We start from the raw sequence: 17145 nt of genomic DNA, 5'->3' as shown, positions 1-17145 counted from the left end.
TTTGGTTTCTCGGTTATTCTTAAATTTCCCGTTAGATTTGACCAACTTCTTGTTTATCCCTGCCACTTAGAATTTTTTATTCGGATATAAGTGAATATTAACGAAAAAGATTAAAACTATCACTTCAATTAAAATATAGGTATATGAATTATTGGCGAATTGGGTATATACTCGGGATATAACAAAAAAAAAAAAAAACTAAATATACTATTTTTTCGTAAATAAATTAATTTAGACTCGACTAGGCTCGATTTTGCCCTAACTCAATGCTTTGTCTAGGTTGAGGAATTTGTTCTGAGGCACTTTCAGCCAATCTCAAACATGGCAACCAACCAAACAGCAAGAACCTAGCTTAGTGCTAGGAATCAGGTACTCGATTGCATTTTGAAAATGTTCTTTGAGGTGTTCCACACTACAAATATTCTCATGAAATTGCCATTAATTATACATGCATTTGCGTGTGCTGTCAATGACCTTGTGGTCTAGTGACACAAGTAACTTTTCCAAATGGGAGGTCATGAGTTCGAGGGTAATTATGAACAGATACTACATTGTAACAGACCACAAGTAAACTGACCAAGATGACTAAGTGATATCATACATATACAACCCATGAAAACATGTAAGTATATATATAGAAAGAGATAAAATATATATATGTATAGAAGGAGGATGTGATGATCAGGCTGCAGGGAGGAGGGCAGTGAGGGCAACAGAGATGCCATAGAGAAGGATGAGCAAACCAGTGAAGTTGATGACTAGTCCTTCTTGGCTGTGGTTTGTGAGTCGCAAGAATATGAATTTCTCAGTCAAGCCTGTGAGTGCTGCAATGGTTGCCATGGAGAAGATGATGATCCCTAGCAGAGCATGCCATGGTGCAATCTTTGCCCTTGTTGAGTTCCTTGCTTTTGGGAACATGAAGGTCAAGAAGGACAAAACCCACTGCACATATATATATGCCCACAATATAACTTAAATTAGTTACTTGTAATTTGTCATGTGTTTCTACTACATATCAATTGAAAGGCGTATTCCGTCTGTATCTGCAAATTTTTTGATATATTTTCGTACTCGCACCGTGAAAAATTAGGGAATGCACTATGCACATTGTAGGCTAAGTTCAACGGGTTGTGCACAAGAAAGTGTGATAAAGCGGGTTGTGCTAAGTTCATATGTTCAATTCTTGCTAATAGTATTTTGTCTCAAAATAGGTGGTCGAATGGGTGGAACATCACTTTTGTACATGAAGGTCACTCAAGCTTATTGTATAAGGTCTTCCTAGTGTGATTTATCTCTCATTATGTTATATATATATAAGCGAAGTTTACATAGTGCACACTCCCGATAGTGGCTATATGTTTGCCTCATCACAAAAAAAAAAGTGGTTGATATATAGTTGTCTGTCACTTTACTATTTTTTTTAATATATAAATTTTACTCTGTATATACTAACTCTAAACTAAATGCTACAAAAATTAAATTAAAAACAACTTTAGTCATACTTCTTTAACGGGCTTGACACGAAAAATGATTTTATATCTATAAAGTGGTCAATATGCAACGAACTTCACCTCACTCAATCACTCGTCAATTTTTATTTATTTATTTATTTTATAATGTACTACTTATTAATTTCTTCATTGATTCCCCAAATTAAACATATTGTATATTGGATATTGGATATTGGATATTGTATATTGTTTATTTGATCATTTAATCCCGCCACTAATTTTCTCAACCAAACACATCATTTTCAATCCAATTCAATCTATCAAATCTCATTTTTAATTCAATTTTCTAATCCACTATTCCATATCTCCACTTTTAACGTACTAAATGGTCTTTGGACTTGCTATGAATTAATAATACATTTATGTTAAAAATAAAGAAAATATTTTTAAAAATATATTATTTTTCTCTCCTTATTTTCTACGGCTAACATGACAATAGAACTTATATTCATTAGTCGCTCATAAATTGGTTGATTAAACCACGAGTTTAAAAATATATATTTCTTAATCAATATAAAAATAAAAAAATTCACATATAAAAGTTCATATTTTGAGAAAAATTTAAGATGGTAACATCGCTCGAAAAAAAAAAATTATGTAATACCTAAATATAAAATTGTAAAATCAATATAAAATCATTTTCAAAGTTTTAGGGAGAAGAAAGTAATATAATTGTACTTTTACGATTAGTGGATTACAAATCCAACTGAATGGGAGGCAAATAAATGACCAAGTCAGGACGGTGTGGACTGTGGAGTGTGGACAAAGGGCAAGGCTGTCAACATAAGATATTAAAATTGCAACATCTAAGTATAAAAATAAGATTATAATAAAATACACTATTAATTTTATAAAAACTTAGGATTTTTGTTCCTTAAGCAACGGAACTTACTATTATGTTATCAATATCTACCCACTCCACCATTTCTGGGTATACTATTAATACTTTAATAAGGCCATTAGTGCAACATTTTCAAACACAAAACAAGATGGCCTTGTTTGGTAAATGGTTGTTAGCTGATTGGGTTGGCTGTTTGGGTTAGAAGGTATGATTTGTTGATAACATTGGCTGATTGTAGAAAGTTGTTTGATAAATTAGCTGAGCTGATAGCTGTTTGGTATAATTTCTTTTCTCAAAAAGCTAATTGAAAAGGCTGTTTTGAGTAGTCTTTTGAAGTTACAAAAAGCTTATTATTTACCAACTAATAGTGGTCAAATAAGCCAAAATTGGCTGATAGGCTGATTATTTACCAAACAGGTCGATATATTGGAAGATAAAAGTAAAAATTCCCTTGCAACCAATAGCAGAGTGGTATGAATAGATTATAGAAGTAGGTATTTACCTGGATACCAAACAAAGAGATGGTGGAAATCCCAATCCATGAATGCAAGGTATATACATGTGGAATTTTGGCCTCATGATGAAACTTGAAGACTGCATAAACCCCCACAATCCCAAAAACAAGAGCTATCAAGTGCAGAATCATGTGAACCACTTTCTGCCTTTTAGTTGATGATGGCACTGTCGCATATGCCATTATAGCTGACACCCAAACCAACAAAACACAACCTCAAATCCATTGCACTCAATGAATCCAACAAATTCTTATATATGGATATGACATACCTTGCCCAGACACCAAGATCAACCCAATCACCATAAGCAGAGGATGAACCTGCATATATGTATGTAAACAGTGAGACTATGCACTCATTATTTGAGCGACCAAGGAAACTCACACCTACTATTCAAACGCAGGTACTGGTAAACCCCTTACCCCGCCTTGTGACATTAGACAGACAAAAAACTACAGGGAGATAAAACAACCTAACTGACCGGCAATCTTACCTTTTTAACGACAAATGACTACAACAAGGTAAATTAGCCTAGCTGGCTCAAACTAGGCCAATTCAATGGACTGCTCCCTCATGGAGTTGAACTTATAACCCACCTTACCAAGTCATTACTCAAGGGTATACATTAGATAAACCATGCCTTGTGACTCTAACCAATAAAAGGATAACACGGAAGTAAATCAACATAGCTGATTAGTTCAAACTAGGTCAATAGGCAGTTCGGAGTGGAACTTGTAACCTAGTGGCTATCAAATCAACTGCCTGATCAATTTGACTGGAATTACCTAAATACTCATTATTTATATATATTATGCTCAAGGCAGAGAAACTAACATTGAAAATCTTGGGTTTGTTGGGGGAGCGGAGCGCCACGCCTTCCCGGAAGTGGAGCAGCCATACGAGGACCATGGTGAATATGGCTACGAACAGCAAATGGGCAAGCAGAGTTGCAGGCAACGCCGACGCGGCTTTGAAGCTGGAGCTGCTTTGTTTAGCCATGGCTACCGACACCCTAAACTCTTCTCAGCTCAGATATATAGCTAAACCAGAGAGGAAGTGAAGTCTGAAGAGAGATAATTAAGTACACACTTTTTTGGTTTGCAATTAACGGGTTCTTGAAATCGTCGCAAAAGGGCAAGACCTGACCAGAAATCTGTTTAATTTCTTGTGGCTGTCAGCAACCTGTCACAATGAATGCATGGTATAAAGTATAAACCTGGAGATGCCAAATAACCGAACGGTAAACATAGTACTTAACTTTCTAAGCCCAAAAAAAAAAAAACAAATAAATTCATACCACCCAATCAAATTAGTCAGACCGTTGTTATATAAATTTGACTCTTAGTGAGAATGAACGACCTACTGACCTTCTTGAACTTACAATTCTTTGTAGATTAGAGTTATAAGACAATGTTTATTATACATACCTTCAGAGCATCCTTATCAATGGAGTTATTTCGTGGTTTTTGAGGGGTTTTATAAGTATGATTAGGAAAGAGAAAATAGGAGGGGAGGAAACAAATAAAATAAATATGATATTTAAAAAAAAAAATAAAGAAAAGAAAAAAAAGAAGTCATGCGCACTTGACACGCCCAGCGGGCGCCTGCAGTACACGCGCCCGCTGGGCGCACTACTTGCCCATCACGCTGCGTGATGCAGCTGTAGCTTGCTGACCGTGGGCTCCATTTCCTGCTATTATCTTTGTTCTTGCAGAAGAACCTCTCACATTCTCTCTCTATTTCTCTCACTTGCCATTTGGCAAAATATCTGACATTATCCCAATATTATTCACAGATGTAAATGGCCTAATGTAGTGGGTGCAGATTTCTCTTGTCATCTGAAAAAAAAAAAAAAAAAAAAGGGTAATACCTAGAAAACCTTGTAGGGTAGTGCACGGAGTGTTGTGTTGTGAGGCGGCCAAACCACTGAAACATTACAGTTCAGAATAGTGAATATGTGACTGAGGCTATTGCCCTTACAGTTTGGCAGATGGCAATAATGGTTGTGGATATAAATAGGCTAAGTCCGAGAATATTGTCATACGTAACAACACCATTGTTTGGCAACTTTCTTCACTTGCATGTGCAGGCATATACATCGTTTTCCGAAATTGTTTTTTTTTTTTTTTTTTTTTTTTTGGTGCAATTCAAGGATTACCACGTATATATTAAGGATATAATTAACCTATATAATAGATTATTATAGATGTTTCATGCATCATCTAAAAGCTAGCTAGCTAGGAAACAAATAATAATAATAATAAAAAAAAAACATGACATTTCGTCTCAATTAGGTATGTACGTTCAATTAAGACTAAAATATATGATATTATAGTTTGGATAAAGTTACATAAATCAATTTTTATTTTTATTTTTTCGTCGTTAGAGTTAAGCCCATGGTAGTGTAATTGCATCTTCAACATTACATTTTTTCGTGATCAAAAATTGAGATGGGAGAGAAGAAAAATTTTAAAAAATTTTAAAAAATTCTAATAAAACTTTTTTTTTTTTTTTTTAAAAAGACAGTTATATGCGCCCAGCAAACACAAGCACGATTGTTATTTTTGTTGGATTTATGTGGAAGCCACACAAAACTTGTATCCGCACAATTTTATTTTATTTTATTTTATTTTATTTTTCTCTTTTCTCCATCATCTTCCCTCAACTAAGCTTCTATCTCGTATAACTATGCACAGAAACTTTTTAAAAATGTTAATGTTAATGTTTTTATTTTTATTATAAGCATCAACAGTAAGTTCTTGACTCTAAGTCTTATTTTTTGTCGTTGGCTTCTACCCCAAGTCTTAGCCCTTGACCCACGGTTACAACTCAAGGATAAGAGTATCAACACGTGCATCCGACCGTCCTCCATGCTGCGCAAGTTATAATTATCCTGACCCGCATGGACAACTCAACTGAATACAAGAATAAAGTTTGGAAGGAAAGTAACAATAATTATCCGTACTTAATAATGCGTTTTGTAATTACTTTCAGTGGTAAAGATTTGACCAAAAAGTTTAAGCGTGCATGGCTCTTTTGTTTGGCAAATAATGTACAAATTGTATAAATAAGAGAGGAAGAATCCACAAGGAACTACATAACATCAATCGAATCATTCCAACCGAGTTGATCAAATTGTTAGTTTGATAACCACAAAGTTCTGAGTTCGTTTGAGCTAGTCTTCAGTGGTCCTTTACGAGTTTCACCAAAACGCACATTTAAATAGTAGTTATAAACTTCTTCGTAAATCAAAGCAACACTCAAAATAGTTGTTCCCCTTATTCTGAAAGCAATAAAAAGAATACGCATTTCCATGTCAATTAAGTCCATATTACTTAAATTTCTAGAAATGGGACCAACAAAACCTATTTAATTTGTGATCTTACACGTTACACCAATTACGGTGTACTACGTAAAAGTTTATGGAACGTCTGCTTTAATTTCCCTTTAAAATCACTCCAATAACGTATATATGAAGCTAGATGTGCATCACTACTTTTACTAAAGGATTACCTTGACAAATGCAATTTGATAACATCTTTAACTTTAAATTAGTTAAAATTAAATGTAACAATCAAATAATAATTTAAAAAATTAATACATACTCATTGTAGATTTGTTGACAGTCATTGTCAATGACTTTGGGGGAAAAATGAAATTTTTGCCTAAATATGAAGGTTGATATATATCTTCCAATTATATCTATTTTTATTTTTTTTGTTATATGCTTTATATATATGTTTTGTTATAAGATGGAGTTGTAGCATAAGTTATCATGAAGGAAAATATATATTCTCAATTTCTCATCCTTTATAAGTTTTGTTACGGTTATCAGTTATCGTACACTAATATCAATTATATCATAATATTTTTTTTTAGTACTAAGATCATAATATTTAATTAAAATGCATATTATATATGTTTTAATTAGCATAATATTTTTATTCCTAAATTTATAAGTGTCATTTTATTTTTAGTCTTATTTTTCATAGCATCTCTTGTTGGTCATAGTATTATTGTGGTATAATCATTTTTGTCTTCCATAAATAAACATGTTTAAATGACATTAAATACGAGGATGTTTTGGTCTTTATACAAACTGGACTAACCCACTATATGTTTCTTTTTTTCTTTTTTTTTTTTTTTAAAAAAAACTTCTAATTCATGGCTATAGTCCTCTATCTTCTTCAATTGCAATCCGCGCCTCTGCAACAAAGCATCTACAACCTGAGTCTCCGCAGCAATGGAATGCCACATATCGATATAGGACCAAAAAATTAACATTTAGAATTGAATAGACTGAAATGCACTCATATTTAACGCCATTTAAATAGGTTTGTTGATAAATGACGGAAAATGATCGTATCACAATAATACTATAAATAACAAGGTGTGTTCTGGAAAAAAAAAAAAAAGTAAGTAAGTAAAGGTCACATATAAATCTAGGGAAAAATGGACATTAACTCTTTTAGTTAAATATTTATGTATGCATGCCATGCAATCTATATTAAACAAAATGTTGTAAATAAAGATTTGTAATTATAAAATAAATTTAATTTACATTTTAATTGGGGAGGGGGGTAATGGAATATTAAAATGAAGTTAAACGTAGTTATTGGGGTATGTAACAATTTTGATTTAACAATTGACTATCGGAAGAGTGTAGAAATGTGTAATAATGACAGTCCATAATGAAGTTAAACTTAAAGGCCACACGTACAAATCAATCCGCGTTTGCGTGTCAAATGGAGTATTCCTCTCCTTGCGCCTTCGTCACGATATTGCTTAAATGCATAATCCAAATTAGTATTAGTATTATTCTCTAATCAATTGAAAGGAGCTTTCAGGATAACACAGGCCGGGGATGGACTTCCTGATGATTGATACAAATTATGAAATCTATGAAAATTTTAAGAGCCTAGGATAGCTAGTATTTCTTCATTTTGAAAATATTTTGTTTTTGAAATTTTACTCTATATGCGGCCAGGCCTTAACGTGCAGCAGCACTATTAGATATACGAAAACGCACTAATAGTGTTAGAAAATGCACAATAAAGAAATACATCAATGCACCAAAAACGCACCATTTAGATACGCATCATTAGGTGTGATGAGGTATGATGTGTTTTTTGGTGTGTGATACGTTTTTGTAGTGCGTTGGTATATTTCATTGTTGTGCATTTCCTAACACAATTGGTGCGTTTTGCTTACCTAATGGTGCAGCCGCACTAGCTGCACGTTAAGACTTATTCGTACTGGGACTTGGCCATATATATATTATTCCTACTCTTTCACTTTTACTCCTGATGTGGCAATGAATAATTAGTTATCTTCATCCTGTGGTTCCTATGAAAAATGATATTTTATGAGAGGGAATAAAAATTGAGAGTAGAAATAGTATTTAATCTTAGGAGTTAATTTCATTTTTGGTCCTAGATTTATAGGTGACATTCCACTTTTAGTCCTTTTTTATTAGAACATCCACTTTTGGTCCTAGTATTATTATGGGTAGGCCATTTTTTGCCCTTTATCAACAAAACAGTATAAATATCGTTAAATACAATAATATTTTGGTCTTCAATTATTGATGTTTTCAAAAAAATAAACATAAAAAATATAGCGGTTTAATATACTTTGTATAGAAAAGATTAAAATGTCTTTGTATTTAACGATATTTCAACGATTTTGTTGATGAAGGACTAAAAATGGTCATGCCACAATAATACTAGGACCAAAAGATGATGTTTTAATAAAAAATGACTAAAAATAAATTGTCACCTATAAATCTATGACAAAAAATGGAATTAACTCTTAATCTGAGAAACTTATAACCTATATATTGTTGTACTTTTCATAACGTATCACATCCCAATGATTTATTACTCTAACACAAGTGCACTCGCTTAATTAAAAGGAAATAGAAGAGTTGAGAAACATGAAAACGAAATTATATTTTGGAAAAAACTATAAATATGCACAAAATACTACTAATTAAATTAGAAATTCACTTATGCTTAAAATAGATGATGTAAAAATTTACATCTTTAATATGTATATATAATAATATAATTTAGATCAATATTTTATATATTACCTATGATATAGATAATTTAGAATTTGATTTAACTTTTTGTATTATAACTTATCTTAGATTTATGTATTAGAATTTAACTTATATTTATTACTATTGATGAAATGTACCGGTAGTTTAATTTATAAATTTACATATTTTACAAATTTAATATAGAATATAATACTAAAAATATAAATTAATAGTTGAACTGTACATTTATTAGGTATATATTATAACCAACAATATAATTAACTAGAATCAAATACATCATAAACAAATATATAGAGATTAGTATTTTTTTTTTTTGAAAAATAGAGATTAATATATTAATGTGAATTTGTATACAATGTATACACACCAAATCAACGTTTGATTTCGTTGTTGTCTTCTTGTTCAATTCAACCTCAAGTAAGGACAATAAGGACAATGAATAAATAAAGACTGAAAAGAAATAAAGAAAGAAAGAAAAAAGAAAAAAGAAAAAAGAAAGAAAGAAAAAAAGAAAAAAGCGGTGGTGATTGGTGAGTCTAAACTCTAAAGTGGAGGTAAATAAAATGAAGTATCATAGGTACCAATCAAATAAGTATTATGCAACTCCAACCCTCAATTTTGCTCTTAAATAAATATTTTTTTTAAAATCTCTAATTTTTCATTTATTTACAAATAAAAATTCCAAATTAGGAATTCATGTTAAATTGTTGTGTTTTTTTAAAATCCAAAAATTCTATATCAATAGGAGTAATGATGTATGCATGATGCAAGGTATTGCGTATGATGAAGGAGGTGTGGTAATTATCTTGTTAAGTGGGGCTGTTCCACAATTAGTTTTAGTTAGATGTCAATTTACAAAGGACCCCAAATAGCCAGGGAGATATAGTATATGATAAGCTTATACTAAATTCACCATTGATTGATTTGGTTGTGTCATTAATATGCTCATAAATATTGTTGTTGGGCCATTTGTACACACATGTCTAATCTAGTCTTTGCAGTCTAATGCTTGGCATTTTGCAAAACCGAATTTGACTTTATTAAAAAATTATGTCAAGAGATTGTTAGAATCTTCTTCACCTTGGGTTGTATATACACAAATAAATCCAAAAACAAATGAGGTGTTTGGAAATGGCTTATTAGTTAAAGTGCTTTGGTTTGCTTCATCAACTTTAAATATTTAACTTTTAATCTTTTTTTATTTTTTGGGTAAAATGGATAATTTGATTTTTGAAGTTTATGTGCAATTAGAGTCAATACTCAAAAAAAAAAAAAGAGTTCAATTATGTGGTGACTGAGTAGGTGGAACATAATTTTCGAATCAAAAGATCACTTGTTCAATTTCATGCCCAACACGCACCTACATCGTTAATTTTTTATTTTTGTCCTAATAGAGGATCTCACAAAAAATCAACACTTGCATGGGTTCAATAATTTTCTTCTCTATCATCTCACCTCTCTTTTCCACATAAACTTAAAAGCCTTTAATTAATTTTTTTATTTTTTAAAAAAACCTTCAAAATTTCATCGTTTGATAAATTACTTTATCTTTGAAAATAGTATTTCCATGAATGATCTATTCCTCTTGCAAAGGCCAAGGGGAATCGGAATAAATATTTTGAGAGAACCTTGAAATTAGATTATTTATGAGTTCTTAAGAATAATTTGGTAATACCTAATTTATCATTATCTATGTTTGAACTTTTTTTTTTGGTTCAAAGTGATAAAAAATCAAAACAAATTAAGTTCAATGTATAAGAAGATAATAAGTTCTTGGAAAATTATTATGTCGACCATAATAAAGTACATTTTAAATATACTAAAAGTACATTTTTGTGTATGTATGTACATTATACAAAATAATATATTTTTAATATTCAAATTATGTACTTTTCATGAATATAAGGTACATCTTTAATATATTAAAAGTATATTATTTATGAATTGAATTTACATTATTTCATAGTATACAAAATAATGTAGTATTAATACTCAAATTAAATAATAATTTTTTATATTTATGATCTACCTAACACAATTATATTTCCGTGAAACCAAATAATAATCTCAAGAAACCTATTATCTCTATCAATCAATTTCTTAAAAAATGCAAGAAGCCCAATCCAAGACAATACAAACTGGGCCTAAACTCAAAAATCCTAAAGTGCATTACTGTGTTCCAATCTTCTTTGTCAATTACTACGTATTATACAGTAAACTGAAATTGTGAATATAAATTTAAAAAATTATAAATATTGAGTAATATAATTTTGTATATTGAGATCTAAAGTTATGAATATAGAATTCTAAAATTGTGAACATGCACTTGAGTCCACCTTGTAAGGTGGACCCGATCTGTAGCATAATTTGTTATTATTGTTTATATTGTAAGGTGAATTATAGATATAAATTCATTTTTAATATATTGAATGTTATTCTTTTACGGTTCATTTTCAAATATTCTACTTAAAAATAACCTTCAATACATTAAATTAAAGATTCAATATTCTAAACATTCGGTATGACTTTTAAAATGATCCTTGAATCATTGAGTCAAGCCCGTAAAAGCTTCTCCTTTGTTTCCCGAATATGGTTAAGATTTTATTAGTCTAACTTTGATAGATTTTGGATTTTTTTTTTTTTATCCCACAAATGGTCTAAAAGTTTGCCTGTAATCCAGTTACCAACTTTTTTAAAGAGAAAATTAAGAAAAGATGTTCAGTGATATTTCTGTAATTACAAGAAGAAATATCATAAAATGTTTGATAGTATGGATAACTGATAGGATTTACCATGAAAATTTGCAAAACAGAAGATAACTAGGAATAGTTAGATTCTGTTTGTTATGGGAAAATATTTGTGACTTCCCTCTTCAATTCATTGATTGACTATTAAGATTTTGTAGGCTAGAGTTTTGAGGATCGAAGTTTCTTAATCAAGACGGTTAAATTGTGGCGCAAACAGTTGTCATCTCAATTGCAGGCAAGGTGTTTGTAAAATGGCCGCTGTGTTAGCTGAAAAAGCAGCTGCTTTCCGTGGGCGGTGTATCTACGATGTTTTCCTGAGCTTCAGAGGCGAAGACACTCGAAGAACTTTTACCGATCAGCTTTACAAGGCGTTGGTGGATGCCGGGCTGCGTACATTTAGGGATGACAATGAGATTGAGAGGGGAGAAAATATTCAGTCGGAATTGCTCAAAGGGATCCATAGAGCGAAGAGTTCAATCATTGTTTTATCTGAAAACTATGCTACTTCTTCCTGGTGTTTGGATGAACTGGTGGTGATTATGGAGAATCGGAGGAGTGGGCACGCTGTTTTGCCTGTTTTCTACCAGGTTGATCCATCCCATGTTGGAAAGCAAATGGGGAGCTTTGCAAAAGCTTTTGCACAACATGAGATGCGGTTTGTAGCTCAAAACTGTGAGGATGGTGAAGAGTGGGCTCAGAAGATCAAAGGCTGGAGGTGTGCACTCAAAGAAGTTGCACAAATTGGGGGGATGATTTTTCAAAATCATACAGAATGGTACTGTTGTTTCTCTATTTGCCATCTGAGTTTGACTTTAAGCTTTTTGAGTGCAAATATGGTTGTGGTTGATCAATTTCAATCCATCTTTTAGATCCTATAATCACTAGATTCTTTTATTGAGTGACTAGGGAAGCCGCGTGCACGTTTTAAATTCCAGGTTGTTACCCTAGCTGGTAAAAGACCATAAGCAAGTAAACCAATCTAGGTTGTCCATAGCTGACCGCCTCAAACTATAGGCTTCTCTTTCTAGGAGTCGAACTTGTAATATTGTGATTACTAGTGAGTTTGATTATATTTGTAGTTGAATTGGTCCATGAACCACCCCCCCAAAAAAAAAAAAAAAAAATTGAACACTTATAATAGTGTAACATACATGACAAGATTTTAAATAAGCTATGAAACAAACCTAAAATGTGCCCTGGATTTCAAGTTTCGGTTTAGTGGTCAAGGCTCTAGCTATAAGCTCAGAGGTGTGATGTAACTGTTGTTTCCTCCAATCCCTAATGGCTTAACTTTCCTATTTTATTATAAAGAATTCTAATTTTTATGATTTCAGGAATGAGTCAAAATTTATTCAAAAAGTCCTTAAAGTGATTACAGATAAAGTAAATAGAACTGTTCACAGCATTGCCCCTTACCTGATCGGAATCCGTAGTCGTGCTGATGATATCAATTTGTGGGTACAAGATGGATCGAATGATGTTGACATACTTGTGATGTATGGAATGGGTGGGATAGGGAAGACAACCATTGCCAGATTTGTGTATATTACAAACTGTGATAAGTTTGAAGGAAGTAGCTTCGTGGCAAATGTTGGAGAAGTTTCAAAGAAACAGAATGGTATGATTATGCTGCAGAGAAATCTTCTTTCTGACATTTTTAGGAGGAAAGAAGAACAAATATCCAGTGTTGATGAAGGGATAAGGAGAATCAGAGCTGCCATAGGTAGTAAAAAAATCCTCCTAGTACTAGACAATGTGGATCAACCAGAGCAGTTAAACGATTTATTTGGAATAAGAGATTGGTTTTATCCAGGGAGTAAAATCATTGTGACTACAAGGAAAGAACGTTTATTAAGTCATGAGACTTGTAAGGTATACAAAGTTGAAAGTATGCTTCTATTTGAATCTCTTGAGCTCTTTTGCTTGCATACGTTTGGTCAAGCTCACCCTGTGGATGAATATGTAGATTATTCAATGAAGGCGGTGAAACGATGTGATGGACTGCCATTGGCTCTTGAAATTTTGGGATCTTCTCTTGCAGGGAAACATCTTGATGTGTGGGAAAGTACTATTAAAAAATTGGAAGCCATTCCTAATAATAGAATCCTTGATAAACTAAGACTAAGTTATGACTCTTTACAAGATGATGATGATAGAAATATATTCCTTCATCTTGCCTGCTTTTTTGTTGGAAAAGATAGAGATTTGGCAATTGCAGTACTAGATAGCTGTGACCTTCATGGGGGAATTGGGGTCCAAAATCTTATCGAGAGAAATCTGTTGGCAATTGATGAGCATAACAAACTTAGCATGCATCAATTGGTTCAAGATATGGGAAGGGAAATTGTTCGTCAAGAATCACCAAAAGAGCCTGGAAAGCGCAGTCATGTTTGGCATCCTAAGGATTCATTTTATGTGTTAACAGAGAAAACTGTAAGGAGAACATTCTTCAATATCTGTTTTTTTCTTTTAAATGTGTGCATAGTCTATCTTCAACAATCTAATATGTTTTCTTTTTAAGGGCACTGAAAGAGTTGAAGGAATCAAACTTGAAATGCAAATGCTCGAGGCAAATGAACCAGCCAAAGAAACCATCAATATGAATTATGGCAAAAAACGCAAACTTGCAGAGTTTCTAGGGAAATCTGAAGGACATTTGTCAAAGAAAAGTCAGTATGGCTTCTTTTGGCATTCAAGGGATTGTGCAGAAGCTTCAAATGTGCTAATCTTCACAAGTGATGCTTTTTTAAAAATGCAAAGATTAAAATTTCTTCAACTCAACTCTGCTAAATTAATTGGAAGCTATGAACAGTTTCCTAAAAGATTGAGATGGTTGTGTTGGCATGGACTGGAGTTGGAATCAATACCAAGTGATTTTCCACTGGAAAGCCTTATTGCACTGGATCTGCGCTACAACAGCTTCAAACAAGTTTGGAAAGGATCCAGGGTATAACATATGCCTCTGAAACATAACTTTTTTTTGGGTTAGACTACGAGGTGTCTTAAGCAGGCCCTAATTGTAGGAGACACCTTTAAGCCCGTACCATACTTAGACTAATCCCCGTTCGCACCGGGCCGGCCCAATTAAGGGGCAAAGTGCTGGCCAGATTGGTTTTTCCATACAAGAGGGGATTCAAACTCCTAACCTCTCTTAAGGGATAAGAGTGCACAACCACTCACGCCAACCAAACTGGTTCTCTGAAAGATTACTTTAAGTACTTGACAACTTCATTAAGTGACATCTTACTATGTTTTCTTTTCTTTATTTGATGCCTTAGTTTCTCAGATTTCTAAAGATTCTGAATCTCAGCCACTCCTATAAGCTTACCAGAACACCAAATTTTTTGGGAGTCCCCAGTCTTGAAAAGCTTATACTTAAATACTCTACAAGTTTAACCGAGATTCATGAAACAATCGGATGCCTGGAAGGACTTGTTCTTTTGAATGTGAAAGGCTGCAAAAATTTGAGAAGGCTTCCTGAGAGCATGTGCTTGCTAAAATGTCTTGAAACTCTTGTTATTTCTGGTTGCTCTAATCTTGACTGGCCAACCAACTTAGAAAAAATTGATTCGCTGAAAGTGCTGCATGCAGATGGAATTGCAATGAATCAAGTTGTATCTAGGTCGGGAGTCCATCCATGGCACTCACCATATTCATTTTTATGGTCCTTAGTTGGAAAGCGGAACATATGTCCTAAAATTTCTCACATTGATTTGCCCCGTTCTTTAGTGCATTTGAGTCTTGCAAAATGCAATCTATCTGATGATAACTTTCCAATTGCTTTCAGTAACCTCTCCATGCTGGAAAGCTTGGACCTGAGCAATAATCTAGTTTGCAGTCTACCAGAAAGCATCAAATGCCTTAGAGGGCTGCGAAATCTTAAGTTTACCTTGTGCCCCAGGCTCAAGTCACTCATCGGGTTGCCTCATATATCAAAAAGGTTGAATGCAGATGATTGTATGTCATTGGAAAAAATATCTTATCAAGCAGAACTTGAAGAAGGTTTTCGCATGTTCTGTCGAGGCTGTAAGATATTAGCTGAAATAGAAGGCTATTTCAAACTGGAACCTCTAGAAAATGTCAATACTGATATATGTGGCATTTTAGGGTTGCCAAATTTGGCAACTATTAGAAATATTATGGTCAAGATAAGATCCAGATACTTGGCTAAATTGCCATGTTTGAAACTTTCTCCTCAGGTGTACTTTCCACCCTATCTTTGTTTCTGTGTACCTACAACTCTATATATCTAGTGTATCTGCTTTCTAATTATGTTATGTCTGTATGACTCTTATCTTTTTCAGATATTATATCAACCGGGCATCTTCACGACTTTTCTTCCTGGTGATTGCATTCCTAGCTGGTTCAACTCTAAGTTCACCTTTACCAGTCCCCAATCTTCTTTTACGTTGCCTGCAATTGAAAACTACAGGATCCAAGGTTTGAGTTTCTGTCTGGTGTATTTGTGCTCAGATGATAAAGAAGCTGAATTTAGTGTCATTGGTCCATCCATTCAAATTGATGACCAGACTAAGCTCGTTAGTTGGCGGCTGCAGCCACCGTATTTTGGAATTCCAAATGGTAGGGAAGGTATGATGTGTTTAAGTCATTGGAATTTGGGGAGTCAGTTGCAAAGTGGAGATTTCTTGATGGTTCTCGCGCAAGTAGTTGGACCGCTAAGATTCAAGGAGCTGGGGATCAAAATTTGGTACGTCGAGGAGCAGCAAGTGAATACCCAAGAATCAAGCTTTGAAACTGTATCAAAACATGCTAATCCATGTGGTGATGTTGTTCCTGTGGAGATTCCAGGTCAGCCCAGATATTTTCTCTGGCTTGAAAGTATGAGACTAAAGAAGCCAATGTAAGACAGACCCTTTCCTCACTGTTGAGTTTCTGGGAAATCCTAAATGGCTCACCAAGAATACTTGTTTCTACCATTTCCACTGTAAGCAAATTGGTACACTTCAAAATGTGGCATTGAGAACACCATGACATAGATTGATGAATTCCTCCACTTCAATGCCATGCACTCAGAAGATCAGCCCAGGTACGGATTAACTTGCACCAGTAGATCATTTTGACAATCCTTTCAAATATACCAGTCTTGGTAATTGTGTCATGGGTAGGAAATTCTGGAAATGAGTCAAAAATGTGTTTTATTATGACAGTATTTCTTTTTTTTTTTTTTTTGGCAATTTGATTCTTAACTTCCTAGGGATGGTTGTGTAGGCATAGTCCATAATTTTTGGAATCCTTTTAGGACCATAAGGGTTGTTGAGAATACTACTTGAACTCTTAAGTTGTACTCCTACTTTATGTATTATGGCTCTGTTTGACAGAGCTTATTTAGGAGCTTATGGCTCTGTTTGGCAGAGCTTATTTAGGAGCTTATAGCTTATTTTAAGCTACTAATAAGCTATAAGCTCTGTTTGGTAATGTTCCTAAAATAAGCTAGTAGCTTAAAATA

At 33.2% G+C, this 17145-nt stretch overlaps 2 protein-coding genes across 2 annotated transcripts; one reads left to right on the top strand and one right to left on the bottom strand.

Annotated features, from left to right (window-relative positions):
- Positions 1 to 356: 356 nt before the first annotated feature.
- LOC116024703 (probable ascorbate-specific transmembrane electron transporter 1) lies at positions 357 to 4824 on the bottom strand. Its single transcript, XM_031265674.1, has 5 exons — positions 4738 to 4824; positions 3702 to 4049; positions 3139 to 3187; positions 2855 to 3054; positions 357 to 942 (listed from the first exon to the last, which is right to left on the bottom strand). The coding sequence occupies exons 2-5, from the start codon at positions 3864 to 3866 to the stop codon at positions 682 to 684; spliced, it is 675 nt and encodes a 224-aa protein (XP_031121534.1). The 5' UTR covers positions 3867 to 4049; positions 4738 to 4824; the 3' UTR covers positions 357 to 681.
- Positions 4825 to 11664: 6840 nt separating this feature from the next.
- Positions 11665 to 16719, top strand: LOC116026104 (TMV resistance protein N-like). The gene is made up of 5 exons (XM_031267554.1): positions 11665 to 12453; positions 13013 to 14111; positions 14200 to 14625; positions 14957 to 15877; positions 15983 to 16719. The coding sequence occupies exons 1-5, from the start codon at positions 11930 to 11932 to the stop codon at positions 16541 to 16543; spliced, it is 3531 nt and encodes a 1176-aa protein (XP_031123414.1). The 5' UTR covers positions 11665 to 11929; the 3' UTR covers positions 16544 to 16719.
- Positions 16720 to 17145: the final 426 nt, after the last annotated feature.

Source organism: Ipomoea triloba, chromosome 7 (genome assembly GCF_003576645.1).
Source record: "Ipomoea triloba cultivar NCNSP0323 chromosome 7, ASM357664v1".
NCBI lineage: Eukaryota > Viridiplantae > Streptophyta > Magnoliopsida > Solanales > Convolvulaceae > Ipomoea > Ipomoea triloba.
This window is presented reverse-complemented; position numbering and strand designations above follow the sequence as displayed.

Bases quoted from the DNA above. Each gene is read 5' to 3' on its own strand.
- LOC116026104 (XM_031267554.1), top strand. From the start codon at position 11,930: ATGGCCGCTGTGTTAGCTGAAAAAGCAGCTGCTTTCCGTGGGCGGTGT. The intron at 12,454-13,012 runs GTACTGTTGTTT...TTATGATTTCAG, and splicing joins TTTCAAAATCATACAGAATG to GAATGAGTCAAAATTTATTC. The intron at 15,878-15,982 runs GTGTACTTTCCA...TATCTTTTTCAG, and splicing joins GTTTGAAACTTTCTCCTCAG to ATATTATATCAACCGGGCAT.
- LOC116024703 (XM_031265674.1), bottom strand. From the start codon at position 3,866: ATGGCTAAACAAAGCAGCTCCAGCTTCAAAGCCGCGTCGGCGTTGCCT. The intron at 3,188-3,701 runs GTTAGTTTCTCT...ACATATATGCAG, and splicing joins ACAAACCCAAGATTTTCAAT to GTTCATCCTCTGCTTATGGT. The intron at 943-2,854 runs GTAAATACCTAC...ATATATGTGCAG, and splicing joins TCTCTTTGTTTGGTATCCAG to TGGGTTTTGTCCTTCTTGAC.